We start from the raw sequence: 19,190 nt of genomic DNA, 5'->3' as shown, positions 1-19,190 counted from the left end.
ATTCCAGCTTGTGCTTCTTCCAGCCCAGCGTTTCTCATGATATACTCTGTATAGAAGTTAAATAAGCAGGGTAACAATATACAGCCTTGATGTACTCCTTTTCCTATTTGGAACCAGTCTTGTGTTCCATGTCCAATTCTAACTGTTGCTTCCTGACCTGCATATAGTTTTCTCAAGAGGCAGGTCATGTGGTCTGGTATTCCCATCTCTTTCAGAATTTTCCGCATATAATAAGGTTTATTTTTCAATTGAACACAAATTTTGTGAAGGAGATATATTTCCTTGCCAAAATGAAACTACCAGTTTTGACCCTATTGGATCTACCTTCCCTTCCTCTGTAAGTGTGCATAATCCAAGTTATGTTTGTATTCTTTTCAAGCAAGGGCTTAAAATGCTGTTTCCCTTTATCTTACACTTACAATAATTATATTCCTAAAGGAATTATCCTTTAAAAAAACTATTGTTAATGCATTTGGCTAAGTTACAATTGTATAGCCAGCTATTATAAAAGTGTAATTTTCAGTATAGTCTTTAAGAGACTCTGGAGGATAACATTGAATCTCTCTCAAATTTGAGTTTTAGTTTTCATGGATGCTTTAGTTTTATATAGTATAATCTTTGCTATTCAGAGTATTTTATTTTAAGCATGGGAAAGCTTAGCTTTATTTTGGTGATTAACTAAATAAAGCTATTTATCATTCTGATAATAAAACAAAAAACACCAGAATTGTTTTGGTTTTTCTTTTTTCCCTCTCTTTCCAAAAGTAATGTATTATTTTTTATAGAAAATTTGACTTTTTTTCCATTGAAAACTCCTTGTTATATCAAACGTGAAGTCTAAGATAGAGTCCTCTGCCTTCCAGAAGCTCAGCACCCGTAACTACTGTACTAATGTGAAATACAATAAGATCTTTTGGGAGGTTTGAGTGGAGTGCTATGGAGTCAGTGATGAAGGAAGAAAAAGTTTGTTGTGAAAGTTTCAGTTAAAGGAGGTAAAATGTCTTTGGACTCTAGAGCAATTATTGTTGTTGATCAGTCAGTTGTGTCCTACTCTTTGCAACCCCGTAGACTGCAGCGTGCCTGGCTTCCCTGTCCTTGCACTATCTCTTGGAGTTTGCTCAGACTCATGTACACTGAGTCAGTGATGCCGTCCAACAATCTCACCCCTTCTCCTCCTACCATTAATCTTTCCCTGCATCAGGGTCTTTTCCAATAAGTCAGCTATTCACATCAAATGGCCAAAGTATTGGAGCTTCAGCTTCGGTATCAGTCCTTCCATGAATATTCAGGGCTGATTTCCTTTAGGATTGACTAGTTTGATCTCTTTGCTGTCCAAGGGACTCTCAAGAGTTTTCTCCAGCATAACAGTTCAACAGCATCAATTCTTCAGTGCTCAGCTTTCTTTATGGTCCAACTCTCAAATCCATACATGACAACTAGAAAAACCATAGCTTTGACTAGATGGATCCTTGTCAGCAGTACTAGTTTTGTTACATAGAAAAGCCATTCCGATCAAATAAATAAGCACATAAAATAAATACAAAAATACATACAAGGATGTATCTAAAGAAAGTGAATAGAATAGTATGGAGAGCTTAAAGTATATGCTGAATGGTGAAAGGATGATTAGGAAAAAACATTGAAGAAGAAGTCCTTTAAATATCTTATGAAAAATAAGTGTAATTCTGATGATATTCTTCATTTACATTTGCATATTTTTCTGGAGTAGATAAATGTAAAAGAAAAAGAATCATGGTGTTTCCTGATTCTTGATAGCTAATTTTACATGAGCTTTATCAAAATTTGAAGTTGAACAGGGAATGTACTATGTAGGTCTCTATAAGAATTCTTTTCTAATAATGAATTCATTACCTATTACATGAAAAATATATAACCATATTGTCTTTTAATGATTATGTTTAAGTTAGCAATGAGATACAGATATAAGATTTAGTACTCCAATATTCTTGCCCGGGAAATCCCATGGACAGAGGAGTGCGGAAGGCTACAGTCCGTGGGGTTGCAAAGAGTTGGACACAATGGAGCACACACACACACATATAGATATAATAAGTAAATATTTTTCATGTTAACTAAGTTTGAAAACCTAACTCAGAGCATTTTCCTTATATTTAACTTGTTCAAGAGGCTATATCTATTTCTTCCTTAACTTAACTAGGTTTAGTATCAGACTTCTCAGTACTTTGGCTGTTGAGTGGGTATTATCCCTCCTTTACATTTAAGTTATAATTAGCTACCATAGCTCATCATGTATATGTCCTTCAAATGTTCCCATATGATGCCCTGTCATGCACTCAGTACACAATTTGTTGGTAAGCTAACATTCTGATTAGTATTGAAGTAGCAAATCAACTTTTAAGGGAAATTTCATGACAGTATTATAACTTAATTATAAAAAAATACTCAAGGAATTAGTAGAGACTACACAATTGACCCCTATTGACAGATATCACTTTTAGATTTGACCTGTATGGTTTCTGAGTAGCAATTTCTCATTATGTTAAAATGAGAAAATATGAACTAGCTAATATAGCCCAACTCATGTATATAAAATATTTTAGCTAAGACTATCTACATCCAAATTCCAAAAATATTAGTATACATGTTTATTAAGATAAGTAGTTAGATGTATTAATATAAGTGTAATGAGATTATTACACCAAGATTTCCTCATGCCAGGATGAATCCAAACTCAGTAAACTCCATAAGCTATGGCTGTCCTAATCTTCTTGTGTCTTTTGATTGCAAGAGTCTATTATTATGAAGAATCACAGTACTAGCTTTGATCTTCTTTCTTATGAATGCAAGCAAAACTGCCTGCACATTCTCATAAGCTCCTTGTTTTAATTACAGTGTATAATATTACATTTCATACAATAGGAAGACATGTAAAATAAGATTAGTTTGGCTATCTCAGAAGTGTAGCATGAAGCATTAAAAAGGATAAATGGAATATGCACATAGACATAACATATTTAGCTTCTGATTCAAAGAAATCAATCCACTGTATGTACTTTAAAATTATCACCTTAAAATGGTAGAAATTCATTTATTTGAATCCAATAATCAATGCATTAAAAACTGACCTTGAAATGGAATATGTACTAGAAGAATAAATAGGTGGGTTGTAACAAGTTATTCTTAACTGCTGTTTCCTAGAGGGATAATATAAAACTGTCCTCAAAATTGCAACAATGCAAACTCCCTTTAAAGGTTGGAGCTTGCTAAGCAAGCTGATAACGTAGGCTCATTAGGTAAACTCCCATAAGTATAGCTTACTTTAAAAAAAAGTTTGCATCATGATGATTTTGCATATGTATCTATGTGTCAGTACATCTGGGGCTTCTCTGGTGGCTCAGAAAGTAGAATCTGCCTGCGATCCAGAGACCCAGGTTCGATTCCTGGGTCAGGGAGAAGGAAATGGCAACCCACTCCAGTATTCTTGCCTGGAAAATCTAGTCCATGGGGTTGCAAAGAGTCGGACACGACTGAGGACTTCACTTTCTTCTTTCTTTTCTATCAATACATCTGCATATGTATTGAGGATGAGTGGTTTACATATTTCCCCTAGGGTCTTTCTTATTTTTCTTTGCATTCTGAATCTTTACCACTCTTCCCAATTCTACCTTCTTTAAATTCCAAAAGTGAATCTTGCTTTTCATTTTTTTGAGAAAACACAACCAGGTAGGAATACGTTAACCTTCTTCTCTACCAGCTAATGCTTTATCTATCTCATTTTTCTATCCTTTCTTTCTCAGGGCAGATGCTCCCACTGTTGGTTAGGTTTGCACCAAAGTCCTCTGAGTTCTTAGCAGCTGCTGCACTTTCCTATCATTTTGGAACCTCTAGTCTCTCTCCCTTCAGTGACAGGTATCCCTTGACCTTCAAGTATGCTCCATCTTATTATAATTTATCCTACTTGTGCTTGGTCATTGGTGAACTCCTTTGTTAATCCATTCTTAAAATTTCCCATGATTTTAATGCATCCCTTTCCCCCTTGTCCTTCTCTTGTATCTCTGGCTAAACTTTCTATCTCCTTGCCTGACCTGCTTTTTTTTTTTTAATATTCATTTATTTATTTACTTCCCTGCCCAGGATCTTAGCTGTGGCATGTGGGCTGCAGTCCATGGCGTCACAAAGAGTTGGACAGGATTGAATGATTCAGCACAGCACAGCAGACTCTTAGTTGCTACATGTGGGATCTAGTTCCCGGTCAGTGATCGAACCTCACCACCCTACATTGGGAACTTGGAGTCTTAGCCCCTGGACCACCTGGGAAGTCCCTGACCTACTCTCACTTTGTTGACTTTCCCTTCCTGTCTCTGTCTTTCTCTCTTCCCCCACCTGTCTTTAATTTCATCTAAATCTATTCTTACACTTTTCAGTGTTTTCGTACAGCTCCAGTTCTTTTCTGTATCTTCAGTTTTGAACTTTCTCTTGAATTTCAGACTTTGAGTTGTCACTGCCTATTGCATATTTATTCTTGAATGTCTCCCAAGCACCTCATAGTCAGTATAATACAAAAAAAATTTGAAAAGTTATACATTTGGGGTCAGAGATTTGAATTTAAGATCCTGACATTTAACAAGATGGTGAAAAGACAATCAGCTTCAGTTTCCTTATCAAATCATCTTGAAACTCTATTTCACCAATACATTTATCCACACAACTATCCCCTTTCACCCACGTTATTGCAATAATATCCTAGTTGACCTCTCTGCTTCTACCTTCACTTCACTGTATTCTATTTCAACACAGTAGCCAGAATGATCCTTTAGAAAGAAAGTCACTTAGACTGTGTCTCTCTACTCAGAATATTCCAGTGGTTTCCCATCTTATTTTTTTTGTAAAATGCAAAGCCTTCATCTGCCACCCTCAACCCCATATTTATTGATTCCCTGACCTCAATTCTTCTGCTTTTTGATTTTTCTCCAGCCACTCAGAGTTTCTTATTGTTCCTTAAATTTGCTGTGTTCTCTCTTGCCACAAGTTCTTTTATCGAATTGATTTTTCTTGAAGTATAGTTGATTTACAGTGTTGTGTTAGTTTCAGGTATACAGCATAGCGAATCAGCTATGCATAAACTTATATACACTTTTATATTATTTTCCCATGTAGGTCATTACAAAATACTGAGTAGAGTTCTTTGTGCTATACACTAAGTCTTTATTAGCTATCTACTTTATATATAGTAATGCGGATATGTCAACCCAATCTCCCAATTTATCCCTCTCACCACACTTTTCCCTGATGGTAACCTTAAGTTTATTTTCTACCTCTATAACTCTATTTCTGTTTTGTAAATAAGTTTGTTTATATACACCTTTTTTTTTTTTTTTTTTTTTTTTTTTTTTAGATTCGACATGTAAGCAACATCATATATTTATCTTTCCTGGTCTTACTTACTTTGCTCAGTGTAATCATCTCTAGGTCTCTCCCTATTGCTAAAAATGATGTTATTTCATTCTTTGTTATGCCTGAGTAATATTCCATTTGGGGGTTTCCCAGATGGCTCTATGGTAAATAATCTGCCTGCCAATGCAGGAGATGCAGAAGATATGGGTATAACCCCTGGGTCAGGAAGGTCTCCTGGTGGAGGAAATGGTAACCCACTCCAGAATTCTTGCCGGGAGAGTCCCATAGACAGAGGAATCTAAAGGGTTACAGTCCATAGGGTTACAGAAGCAGACTTGACTGAGTGATTGAGCACACACGCAGGCAATATTCCATTGTATACATATTGGAGACAAGAGTGGAGAAAAGGGAACCCCCCACTGCATTGTTGATGGGAATGTAAATTGATGCAGTCACTGTGGAGAACAGTAAGGAGATTCCTTACAGAAAACTAAAAATAGAGCTACATATGATCCAGCAGTCCACTCCTGGGCATATATTCAGACAAAATGATAATTCAAGAAAATACATGCATTCCTATGTTCACAGCAGTACTGGGACATAGAAGCAACCTAAATGTCCATTGATGGAGGAATGGATAAAGACGATGTGCTACATATATACAATGAAATATTGCCGCAGGTTCTTAACACATGGCCTTTTAGTCAAGTGAATGTCACTCTAATCTTCTATAAGCCTTTACATTCTCTGTGACATATTCTGACTACCTGATTCTATATCAACATTCTATATCAAGATTCTATACCAATCTTCTGTATCAAGGTTCTATACCAATCTTCCCAGTCCCTAACACTAATCCCCAATCCTGTATTACTTTTTTCCCATAGGGTTTATTTTCTAATACATTTTACCATTAACTTACTTATTTTTGTTTCTATCCTTTACTGTAACATAAACTCCATGTTGGGAAGGAATTCTGCTTTGTTTTACTTACTATCATATCCTCAATTCCTAGAACATAGTAGAAGCCCAGTGATATTTGTTGAATAAATAAATGAAGAAATAAAAATGCCAGGGATGGAACTGCTTTTTGAGCTGCAGAGAGCTATAAAAATACTGATTACTCCTTACTATTATTATTCCACTGTCCCCATGACCAGGCTTATATGCAAATCTACATTCACATACACAATATCTTTTCTTTGTTTCCCACCTCTATATCCTGTCTTTGTTTTGAGACACTATCTAATCAATTTCTGAGGCTATTTACTTGGAGGCATATTTGAAACTTTCAACCATTTAGTCAGCAACTCCTAATTCTTACATTACATCATTTAGAAAAGAGTTTCCATTTTAGTCCCTACTGCTTTACGCGTCATCTTGAATTTTTTTCTAGACAATTGCAATAGTCTCTTAACAGATCACTTTAAGAATACCTTTTCTTAAGTACTTTTCCATAACTTCAAATTATCTACAGAATGCTTCCTACAGTACTTAAAGTTGTTCATTACTAAATATGACCTATGTTTTTGAGATGTTATTTTTCAGCACCCATAAATTGTTCTGTATGGACTTTTTCATTTCTCTATGCTTCAAATTCTTATTGATTATTTACTTAGTCTGGCAGTATATAATGGCATTTAGCAAGGCACCATTTTTTCTCCCTTTCCTTATAGCGATTATAGTTTGGGAGGAATGAAGGATGGGACAACCTAGCATCTCAAAAATCACGAATGCAGATAGCCATAGTTATAATCAATAGTCATTCTGATTTTTCTGGTTGACATTTGGTTTATACTTGTTGCCGCAGGGTAGTTATTAATGTCTTCCTTCACTCTAAGATCTCTCCCAATTGGATACTAAATCATATAGTCTCTGTCTCTTTCCCTTAACTACATGTACATGGCTGCCTAAAAGCAAAGTTTAAGTCCCCTTCCTCTAGCATTGGAATAGACTTATAAACATCACACATAGTGTTTGGTGGAGAAAAACCTAGATCTTATAACATGAATGTCATTTCAATTATGATACAAAATATTTTTCTCAAATGCAATTTGGTAATTAGTGCATTAGCATTTTTTTATCCTACCTGTTGTCTGGAATGTCCCTTATTTATTCTCCATTTAGCCATATCCTACCTACCTTTAAAGTAATACTTTAGTACATCCCCCTGATTTTCTTTGTCTCCATCTGTCTCTACTTGTGAGCTCTCCTTTTAGCAGTTATTTTCTACATCATTTATTGGCACCTTTTTGTATATGGTGTACTTTTTCTTTTTTTCTTTTGGTTCTGTTGGTACAAGTAGGCTGGTGAATTTTTCAAGACAAGGACTGAGACTTCTACATCTTTGATTCTATAGCACCAATTCTAAGGATAAATTCAGAATATACAGAAGCAGCCTGATGTTAGAAAACACAACAGTTATGATGGCAGTGGTAATGAGTGTGGAATTGATAGTGAATTTATTAAAAATGTAGTAAAAATGTATGAACTTTGACAAAATATTATAGTGTAGAGTAGGAAAAGTTAATTAAGGATGTATGTTTTGTGGATATGTGTGAACTGTAAGTGAAGTGAAGTCACTCAGTTGTGTCTGACTCTGTGACCGCAGGGACTGTAGCCTACCACGTTCCTTTGTCCATGGGATTTTCTGGGCAAGAGTACTGAAGTGGGTTGTGATTTCCTTCTCCAGAGGATCTTCCTGACCCAGGGATCGAACCCAAGTCTTCTGCATTGTAGGCAGACGCTTTACTATCTGAGCCACCAGAGAAGTCTTCCTATGAACTGTAAAGTATTCTTGTTTTAAGTTACTTTGAGGCTGGAAGAAGAGGCTGAGGGAGAGAAGGGAAAGACATACAATATTTTATCAAACCATTAAGTGGAAAATGTGCCATTGTTTTGTATATTGCTAGTGGGAAAAGGTCAGTTAAGCTATGTTGCAATGTTTTCATATCACTTAGAATATGTATTTGATATATATCAAAAGACATATTTACTGATGAATTTCTTTTATCTTGACTCATCTATATATATTCATTCATGTGTGTATATATATAATAAAGAATAAATGATATCAGATGTCTAACACTCCTAACACTCCTGTACACTCAGAGGTCATCAATTATAAGAAACTTTTTATATCAGACATATTTTAAAATTCTTTTAAAAGGGAAATATTTTGCTGAATAGACTTATAGGACACTAATAAGACTATTGCAAAAAGCAGCATCTGATGAATTTATTAGGACTTGATGAAAGGCAACAGATCCTAAATATTCTGAAACAATGGAAGGAAAATAATGGAATTTTGAATACAAACAAATGTAAAAACCTGAATTAGAGCAAAGCTTTATGGAATTTTCTATCACTCTCATTATCCAGATGCAGAAGCTTTCAGTTGGGAAGTTTCAGTGAAAAAAAGAAGAGAAAATAATATGATATGAGATATCTAATAGATATAGAGGCATGAAGTTCCAGCATCAGAGTGAACGGTTAAGAACTGAATACTAAGAGATGGTATTTATGTACAAGGTTTCACTTTTTGGCTGGTTTTTCTTTTTCTTGGGCCAGAGTAGGAATCTAAAAGATTCTTCTTAAGAACTTATGCTTTGGACCAACATTTTCTATTAACCTGCTTGCTGGAAAATATATATATGTATATACACACACACACATATATATATGACTTAACTTGATCATGAGAAAGATTGTAGCCCCCAAAACAAACAGAATTCTTAACTATTTTTAGGATAGGTTGTGTGAGACTACAAAAATGTTCAGTCTTTCGAAACTGAGTGCTTGAGCTGAGTGGGTAAAATTAAGAAAAATAGTTGATCTTGCTTTGTTGCTGAACAGAAAATGTGGATCCCATTCATGAACCTTTTATGCATTGCTTTCTCACATTTCATCTTTATACTGTTCTCGTGTTCATGTTCAGATCATTCATATTTTATTTTGAAACACTTTCATTTTCAGATCAGCAGTCCTGTGATCCTGGTGAATTTCTTTGCCACGATCATGTGACTTGTGTCTCCCAGAGCTGGCTGTGTGATGGAGACCCTGACTGCCCTGATGATTCAGACGAATCTTTAGATACCTGTGAGTAGAAAGGTTCTCTTGCCATTCAGATTTACCTTACATGTGAAACTAAATGTCAGTTGTTTTCATGGATGACTGCTATTTCACCTTATTCTTTTTTATTTTCCAAGTAGTCTGAAAGCTAAAAAAAAAACCTTTTGTTTGTATTTCCTTTAAAATGACTATGTGAATGAGAGCATTAAATGTGGTTTTGTTGTGTGAATTAACTCATGAAGGGAAGAAAATGCAAGGTTAATTCTTTCAATGTGATTGTGTTACTCCTAGGAAAATTCTACTTGAGGAGAAAAAAAATCCATTAAAACACAGCACTAAAAGGGAATAAAATCCTCTACACTAATTTATCTCACACATTTTGAGGCAGAGGAACACATACAAAGAATAATGAACTAATCAAGCTTTAGCTCCCATATTATTTCTATTAGTGTCTAGAGCGCTACACAAATTATTGAACATATTTTCTTTTGAACTTGAAAGATAAAAACTACATTTGTCCATTCATGCAGTGAATATCTTTGATTTTATAATATCAAATTCAGAACTCTTAATACAAGAGTCTTAATTCTAATGGTACCACTGCATGTAACTCAGAGTCCATTAAGGGTTTTGCCATGTGAAAAATGCCATTAAAGCAAAATTGTAAGTAATAACAGGACCCACAGCTAAATCTTTTACACTTTCTTTTTACTACCCTCTATCATGAGGAGTATGCAGAGTCTCCTAGATTTTCACATTGATAAATCTGGCATTACTAGTATCAGTTTTTAGGACCCAGGCAAACAGGCATATCAGCTTATCAGTATCATTCTCAAAGCAACTACATAGTTCTGTGAAATCAACATGAAAAAAGAAAATCCTTCATTGTTATTGCTTGATATTACAGAGATAACAATTATGGTTACCGTTCTCCACTATTATCTACTTGTTTACAAGTTCTTTAGATGGAAACAATATGTTTTGATGAAGGCAGAAACAATGCTTACTCACCGTTTCCATGTTTCCTGGTGCTTTTAAAGTTTCTCAACATACGAGTTCTTGAATATCTACATTAATTGCCTTTTTTCAAGTTGAATAGATCAGGTTTTTTTTTGGGGGGGGTAGGAAGGAGTTGCAGTTGTTTACTGTATTTCTAATTTTATATCAATTTCATCAGTTTAATTCTGAAAACTTTTTCTTGACTCCTATAGCATAGATAATGCTCTAGGCATGATAAAAGGAAAAAGTATCATAATAAGAAAATAGTGGATAAATAAAATGTGGTAACTCCACAGTAACGAATATTATTTAACAATAAAAAATTGAAATACTTATACATGCTACATGGATAAATCTTGAAAACATCATGTGAGGGAAAACAAGCCAGTCACAAGAGATCACATATGCTATGATTCCATTCATGTAAAATATCCCAATAGGCAAATCTATAGAGACAGAAAGTAGCTAAGTTGCCAGTGGCCAGTGAGTGGGAGAGGATCGAGGAGTGTCTTCTAATGAGTTGGAGTCTCTTTGGAGGTGATGAAAATGTCCTAAAACTAGATTGCAGTGATAGTTGCACAACTCTTGTTAATATATTTAAATATATTGAACTATGTGTATTAAATGGGTGAATTGTATGGTATGTGAATTACACCTTCACAAAGTTTTTTAAAATGGAAAATGAGAGAAATCTTAAAATCATGCATATGAATGTGGATGGTATAATTATGTGAAAGACAGCAATAACAAAATACTCTGCTCATGAAAGATATAAATAGTTGGACTATATTTCTTCTATATAAGAAGTGGGACTTAACTCTGTTTCAGTCTTAGGCTTCCCTTATTGAAGTGCCGTAGAGGAGTTCTCTCCTCATTAGATGCAAGGAAAAATTGTCATGGCATAATCAGACTAAAAAATTAAATTATTGAGTTTTGGAGGCTTGCATTTTTACCCTGATCATATCGTTAAATTTCTGATGAGAAACATGACAGAGACATGAGATAGCTTTGTGGAATCCATTTATAGGAAGGCAGGTTGAAGGAGAAATGCCCTGAAACTTATACCTGTCACAGTGTAAAAACAATTGAGATGAAAAGACTGCATAGCCTCTCCCTCTATGCTGCTGAAAAAAAGAGAATAATGATGTTCCCCCTTGTATTTAAGAAAGAGCTCAGTAGGAGAATCAGGCTGGAGAGGATTTGTGGTACCAAGAAGGTGCAAGACCTTTGTGGTCAAAGCTCAAACCCAGAGAAGAAAGAGACTTCAAAGTGAATGCCAAAGTGGGTGGATGACAAATATTCCACTCCCCCTCCCATGCCAGCTCTTGGCCTCTAGGAACATGATCGGTAGCCAACAGGGCCACACTAGTGGACTAGACTTACGTTTCTCAGCGGGCATCTGTCCTGATTGAGTACCTGCTCTGAATGGCCAGTTTCTCCACCACAACGTTTGGAAATACTTTGAATATTCATCTTGCCCAGAAGCTAAACACCACTTGTGTTTGGGGGAAAAAGGTAGGTCCTTCAGTTCACAGAGATGAGGGACTTTGGCCAGACTAAAGCCTCAAATTAGAAATTACATGTGGTTTAATTGAAAATAGATAGATTTTCTTCTTCCTCAGTTTTTAAAATGAAACTCATACCTGCTCAAGATATTTTTGCAATTTTAGGTATATAGTTGTTTTCCTCAATTAAATTTTGTGTTTGACTTTAAATGTTTTCTCATTTTGGCCATTCTTACTGTACTCTCAGATATCAAAATTGCTGAATATTCTTAAGAGCAACACTACATAACAAAGAGAGAAAAATACTTTTTAAAAAACCTGGGTGTTTCATCTGAGTAACATATTTGGATCTACATTTAATTAGCCTGTCTCAGATAAGTGGTTTCAGTCAGTACCAAATGAAATCTGGACAAACACTGAGAAAAGGCTTTATGAAAAATATCAGACTTTTTCAGATTTAAATTTCTCAATCCAGATGTTCACAATTACCATTTTCCCTAATCATAGTGCTTTGTAATGTGTTGTTTTATAACATTCGTATGTACTCATCACTGATCTACATAAAATAATTGCATAATTTTATAATTATATGACTGTATATACATTCATTGTGAAAGATAAATACTAGAAATCAAACCTTGAAGACTGATTCTTAAGAAGGGTAATTTTGTGCTCAGTGGATGAGCAAAAGTATCTTATCTTTGATTTGAAGACAAAGTATGTTGTATCTACAAAATACTAGGTGAAAATCGCTGATGCAATGCCTTATTTTTTCTAAATCCATTTACGCTTTAAAATGATAAGAAGACCAATATAGCATAGAATGTATTATGACATTGTGAAAGCTCTGCAATGACAAAATTCTAACAGAGAAAAAACTGGATGCTACAGAGGAAGAGGAAAAGCTTGTCTTGTGAGAAGTTGATGACCAAAATGCTTTAGAAGGTATACGTGCATACAGTAAAACCAAATGAAAATCAAATGAAATTGAGATATTTGGGGATCTGCAAGGTTAACAGGCACATATTTTCTTCCTCTTCTGTGTTTGTATAGGTCCAGGTTGTAAGGGTATTTTCTACTATTCATGAGGCAGAAGTAAGCTTTCACTAACCGCCATATAAGGTCAAAGAAATCCCTCTTGAATGGGATTGATTTACCAATAAGCTGATTGCATGTTGGGATGAGTTTTTTAAATATGAAATTAGAGAAATTTAATAATTTATGTCCTTACCATTGACTATGAGAAATAGTTCTTTAGCCTTATATTAGAAGTGAAAGCCTTTTTTCTCTACATTATTTGAAATAATTTGCCAAGTATCTAAATGGCTAACCATCTTTCAGGCCCTATGAAGCTGTGAGAATTGAAAACTATGAAAATCATCATCTTTCTCTTTAGGGCTTTCAACCCGGTTGTTAGTCTAGGATTTTGTATGATGAGAATTAAAGTGAATAGTGGAAATGTTATTTGAGAAATGAAAGCTTGGTACCACCTGTGGCAGGGAAGTCTTCCGGAAAAGTGCTTTTATTCTGAAGCATTCAATATGTAATTCCCTGTGGGATTTTCTGTTGAATGCTTAATGATACTTACTTTTCAATAATCAGTGTCAGCAGATGTATGTTCTTTTCTGGCAATCTGATGTTTATATACTTAAAACTAGATTCTTCCTTTTAAGTCAAGAGGGTATTTATTCTGATCTTTGTCCTTCTTCCTTACCATCCTCCACTAACTTCCTTCAGAAAATCATTTAGAGTTGTTCTACTATAAAACATGATGTGGATTTAGTGACTTATTGACCAACCAGGTAGTGTAAAAATGGCATTATGGGAGGCTGAGATTTGAAAACTGGATAGTTGTGATAATTTTCATATTGACTCTACACTGTCCTGTCCTTCTGCAGGGACCAGTAGACTTTTTCTGTAAAGGATCATATAGAAAATACTTTAGGTTTTACTGAGCTTATGTGATCTCAGTTGTATATTCTTCTTTCCCTTCATTTGTTTATAAAATAATTAAAATGGAAAAACAAACATTCAAATAAACATTCTCAGTTTATACTCCACACAAAAATAGACCACAGGTTGCATTTATCTTACAGGTTGTCTTTTGCCAAATTCTACTGCAGTGCCATAGCTAAACTATATCCACTATACTCTTGTGAAGGTAGGTCTCTGTCTAGATCCTGCAACCACAGGAGCAGTGTAACTGTACACAGTGAAAGAACGTGGCATAGAGCTCTGTTAGTACCCACTACATATGGTGTCAAACTCAGGCAAGATGGTATTCTCTGAAAGAGCTGGGTTTTCTTCTATTTTTGCATATCTCCCTATGTGTTAGGATTGCACTTGAGCACAGGGAACAGAAGAAAGAGCTCAGACAAAAGAGAGTTTACTTTTAGAAACTCAGAGAAAGAAAAAAAGTGCCAAAGTGGACAATCCAGGATTGATATGGCCGCTCCAGAATGCCACCAGGCTTCCTCTGCCATTCTTAGCATGGAGCTGTCAGTCTTTTAGCCACAGTAGGGCTTTTCCACCTTCCCTAGTAGATGAATCCATTTCCACCAGAGAGATGGGAAAGAAAAAAGGGAAACAGCAAGTGCCAGCTGAGTCTATCTGTTTGTCAGGAGGATGATAACTTTTACCGAAAGCAAACTCAGTAGGTTTCTGCTTAGATCTTGTTTGCCAGAACTGATCACCTAAGGCATGAGGCACTGTGTATTTCCTCAGGGTTTCCCAAAATAAAACATATGGTCCTGCTAATAAAGAATAACAGATATTGGCGAGGCAGAGGATCCAGGTAACCTGAGCCACAGTGCTCTCTTCACTCTCTTTTTCTCTCTTCATCTGTGGCAGGGGTGGGGGCAGTCACAAGGCATGGTCTGAATCCCAGCTGCTTGACACCAAAGCCAGTTCCTCCAAATGAACATCTTTGCTCTTGTGCAACAAAGTACTCATTCCAAGTCTCTATTACCTTATCTGTACAATGGACATGATAGTACCTTTCCCATAGTAAAGTGCTTAAAATACTGTCTTTTCCATAAGATCCTCTCTCCACCCAACACCCCTCCCCTATATTCTATCTGTCCAGAGCTCTGACCAAGCACCTTACCCTGAGGGTCTTTTGATAGAGCACCCTAATTGCTGCCTCTCCCATTCTTACTGAAAATCAGTTTTATTCTGTAAGTTTGTGGCTAGGGGTAGGAATAATTTACCATATACACTAATTCAAGTAAAGTTGCTAACAGTTTTTAGTACTTAGGCATATCACACTCAAAATTAAGACAAATAGATATAGAGATTATTGGGGGACAGGTGACTTTTCCTAGGAACTCTTCCAACACATCATGTTGCAGAATTGATTAAAGTTAAGATATATGGTTAAAAAAACAGTTTATTTCATAATTGTTTATCGTTTAATTGACATGGCAGTCCTGAAATGTGGATGTTTTCTCATTTTAAGAGATGAGGAAATTGTTTGCAGTCTTTCTCTGCCTTCTGATTTGACTGTTATTGGTGAAAGCAGAGTTTGCATTTCTTTTAACTCACCCTTGTTTTTATATACACTCAGATAAGGAAAAATTCAACTCCGAAAAGTAACCCTTAGGCAACCTAATTTAAAAATACAGTGTCATTTGGAAAACAGACACCATCCAGCAGAGTTATCTCACTCTGACTTTGGAGATGATCAGTTCTGATTGAAAAATGCGGTAAACACACCATGTCTCCTGGGTAATAGGAATAGAAGCATTTATGAAAAATGAAAATGGCCCTATGTTATTAGGGTTAGATGTGTCTCTGCATGAACTGACCATTGCTTTGATTATGTTTCCATTGTTGTAGAGTTTGAGCTTTATTTGGATGGGAGGATATTAATGAATGTCTTATATTCATAGGCTGACCTTTCCCCTAGGATGAAAGGTAGAAATCCTTTTACAGTTTCCCTCTATCTTTCTTTAACAGAGGTCAGGGAAATAAAATAAAATTCAGGTGGGAGGTTATTAGCAAACAGATGCTACCCTTTAAAAATAAATAGCAGGATAGGGCACTGAAATGAGACTCTAGGAACAATAAAATGAATGGAAGTATGGTCCTTGTTTCTGAGTAATAGTGATTTAGAGGTCATTTTCGAATGAGCTAATATATGAGAGCTACAAAGCTAAGCTTTTCGTTAGGTAGAGAAGCTGAAATGATCTTGCAGATTAAAGGTAGCACATACGAGGCCCAAGAGAGCAGTTTATGTCGCTTTCAATTCTTTTTGTTTTGCTCTTCATTTTATTCTGAGGCTTCCCTCTTTTACAATGAAGAGGCCAGAAACATTGACCCTCCTTTAATAATAAAGAGACCTCCACTTAAGAGTTGCTATGAAGGGGAGACCAGAAGGTGAGGAACCATATAATTGTGAATTGAAAGGGCCTGTCTCAGGTTGGTTCATTTCCCCAGCACAGTGGGGATGGGATGGAGGGGTGACATTTCTCTTCATACCGCCCTGCGATGTGCTAACAGATCTCTGAAAGTCTACCTCTACCATTTTAAGCAAGTTTGATTGGAGGCAGAGGTGATAAACTGAGTGCACTACAATTCACAGATGTGGAGCAAAAACAGCATTACAAAAAGCCGCACTCTTCTTCAAGAAGTCACTGCTTTCTGGCTTTGATTCAAGTTCACAGGTCATAGGATGAAAAAGGACTCATGTCCCTCAGCCTGGGCTGGAAACTATAAGGAATGAGAACTTTGAAATGATGTAAAATAAAGGGGATAAAGTAAAATTATTGAATTCCAGCGACATCTCTGATAAAATCTCCATGGCTTAAGGGATGAGGTACAGTAAACAAATGGTCTTGCAAGGCTCTCTAGGGACCAGGCTTAAGGCTGAGCAAGGAGACTTCTCAGAAATGATACAATCCATCATTTATCCACAACTAATCGAGCAGTTTGGGTTGGGGATGAAGGCTTCTTACCTTTCATGGGTGAGTAAATTTCTTCCCAGAGGATGTTTTATTCTTTATAGTCAGTGTATAAAATTTTCATTTGACTTTCACTCAGAAGCACTTTTGAAATGACATATTTTGCTAAATGAAGCACTGAAGGATGTTTTGTTCTTAGAACTTATTTAATGTCAGTGGCTTTTTTCTCTCTCCCTTCCCCCATATTTTCCATTATCCTTCCCTGAAAGCAGGATATAAAACCCCACTATAATATGCCTATGGAATTCTTAGGGCAAAAGTATAATCCTTCTACTAATTGCTGTATTGGCCTTTTTCAGGATCAGGCAGAATAACTGATTTTGTGTTGACTATTTTAAATTAAAATCTCTGTAACATTAGCTTTTTTGATTTGGAGGGTAGGAGAAATTGCTTACAAAGAGTAAAGTTCATGAGAAGATGAGTTAAAAACAGGGCTTACTGGCAGTATACAAATTCAGTAAAGGTAGCTTATAGCAAGCTACTCATCTTGAATGGTTTATTTGTTTTTTCTTTCCTTTTTTCATAACTTTTCTGAAAAATCATAGAGGGAAGGGTGTGATTAAATTTTACATTGCTCAAGCAAGGATCAGATAAGAAAGGGGAGAATCTCTCAGCTTGCACAGATCTTTCTGGGTACTAAACAGCAAGATAGAAAACAAACAAGTAAATGCTTCTCAACAACTTTAATGGAGTTAACAAAAGATAAGTAATTATTAATTAAAAAATTCTTGTCTTGGACTGTAGCTTATAAGACTAATAATTTATATCTTACAAAATTAGGAATTATAGAATGGACTCTTACTTGTATAGCACTTTGATAATTAAAGGGCATGTACATTAAAATCATTAATCTTTTGGCCTTGTGGCTATTGTTTGAGAAACAATCCAGGTATCAGGGTCATTAAAAATAATAACTCTAAAGCACAAAGCAGTTGCTTGGTCAAGAGTCTCATAACTAATGGGTAAAAGGCAAAAATTGGAATTCAGAAATTGCATTTCCTAATAATGGAAGTTATAGCATCAGCTTTGGGATGAACTGCACGTCCTCAGTATTTATGTGTCAGAGTCCTAAAACTACACCATCTTAGAATGTAACTGTACTTGTACCCTATGGACCATAACCCTCCAGGCTCCTCTGTCCATGGAATTTCCCAGGCAAGAATACTGGAGTGGCTTGCCATTTCCTTCTCCAGGAGATCTTCCCAACCCAGGGACTGAACGGGCATCTCTTGTCCTCTGCACTGGTAGGCAGGTTTGTTTACCACTAGCGCCACCTAGAGAGCCTATTAGCGTGGGTCCTAACGCCATCTGTCTAGTGTCCTTATAAAAAGGGGAAATTTAGAAAGATTGAGAGCAGGAGGAAAAGGGGACGACGGAGGATGAGATGGTTGGATGGCATCACCGACTCAATGGACATGAGTAAGTAAACTCCAGGAGTTGGTGATGGACAGGGAGGCCTGATGTGCTCATGGGGTCACAAACAGTTGGACACGACTGAGCAACTGAACTGAACTGAGGGACACCAGGGAAACTTGTGCAAACAAGAAGGCGTAGGAAGAGACAGTCAGAGCGGGGGGGGGGGGGGGGGGGGCGGGGGGAGCATCTACCCTCCAAGGAAGCCTTGAGGGAAACTAACCCACCAACACTTTGATCTTGGATTTTTAGCCTCAGCACTGAGAGGAAATAAATGTATATTGTTTAAGCCACTTAGTCTATGATATTGTGTTATAGAGGACCTAGCAGATTAATATAGCATCCAACTATATATCTATTAAAATTCCATGCTTTTTATATTAATGTGTCCTTGTTTTTAATATTAATATAAAGAAGAATGCAGCAATTTAACTCCCCCCCCAACCACCACCACTTTCCTCAAAGATATTGTATTAACCAAAAAGTTTGTTTGGGTTTTCCATATTATGAAAAACTGGAATGAGTTTTTTGGCCAACCCACATACACTGAAACTAACTACCAGAGTACCAAAATTATAGGCTTTATTTAGAATTATGAAATTAAATTACCAGTTTCTGATGAAATAAAGGGCCTATAGTAGTGGTTCTAATCCTCTGTGCTGCGCGGTGCTTAGTCACTCAGTCATATCCAGCTCTTACTCCTCTAAGAACACCTAATTAGCATAATGTAGTATGAATTTATACAAATGAAAAGAAATTTTTTCAACTAAAAAGCAAATAAATAATTACTATAGATTTTTAAAAAATATTTGTGGATGATGAGTTGCTCCAAAATTAAAAAAAATAAAAATAGCTTTGCATAATA

At 35.9% G+C, this 19,190-nt stretch overlaps 1 protein-coding gene across 1 annotated transcript in view; it reads left to right on the top strand.

Moving 5' to 3' along the window:
• LRP1B (LDL receptor related protein 1B) overlaps positions 1 to 19,190 on the top strand; it is a 2,198,408-nt gene that overhangs the window by 360,248 nt on the left and 1,818,970 nt on the right. The window contains 1 exon segment of the mRNA XM_018062463.1: positions 9,352 to 9,474. Within this exon segment, the coding sequence (XP_017917952.1) occupies positions 9,352 to 9,474 (123 nt within the window).

The sequence above is a fragment of the Capra hircus genome, chromosome 2, assembly GCF_001704415.2.
Source record: "Capra hircus breed San Clemente chromosome 2, ASM170441v1, whole genome shotgun sequence".
Classification (NCBI taxonomy): domain Eukaryota; kingdom Metazoa; phylum Chordata; class Mammalia; order Artiodactyla; family Bovidae; genus Capra; species Capra hircus.
The sequence above is the reverse complement of the archived record's forward strand: the minus strand, read 5'-3'. Positions and strand labels throughout refer to the sequence as shown.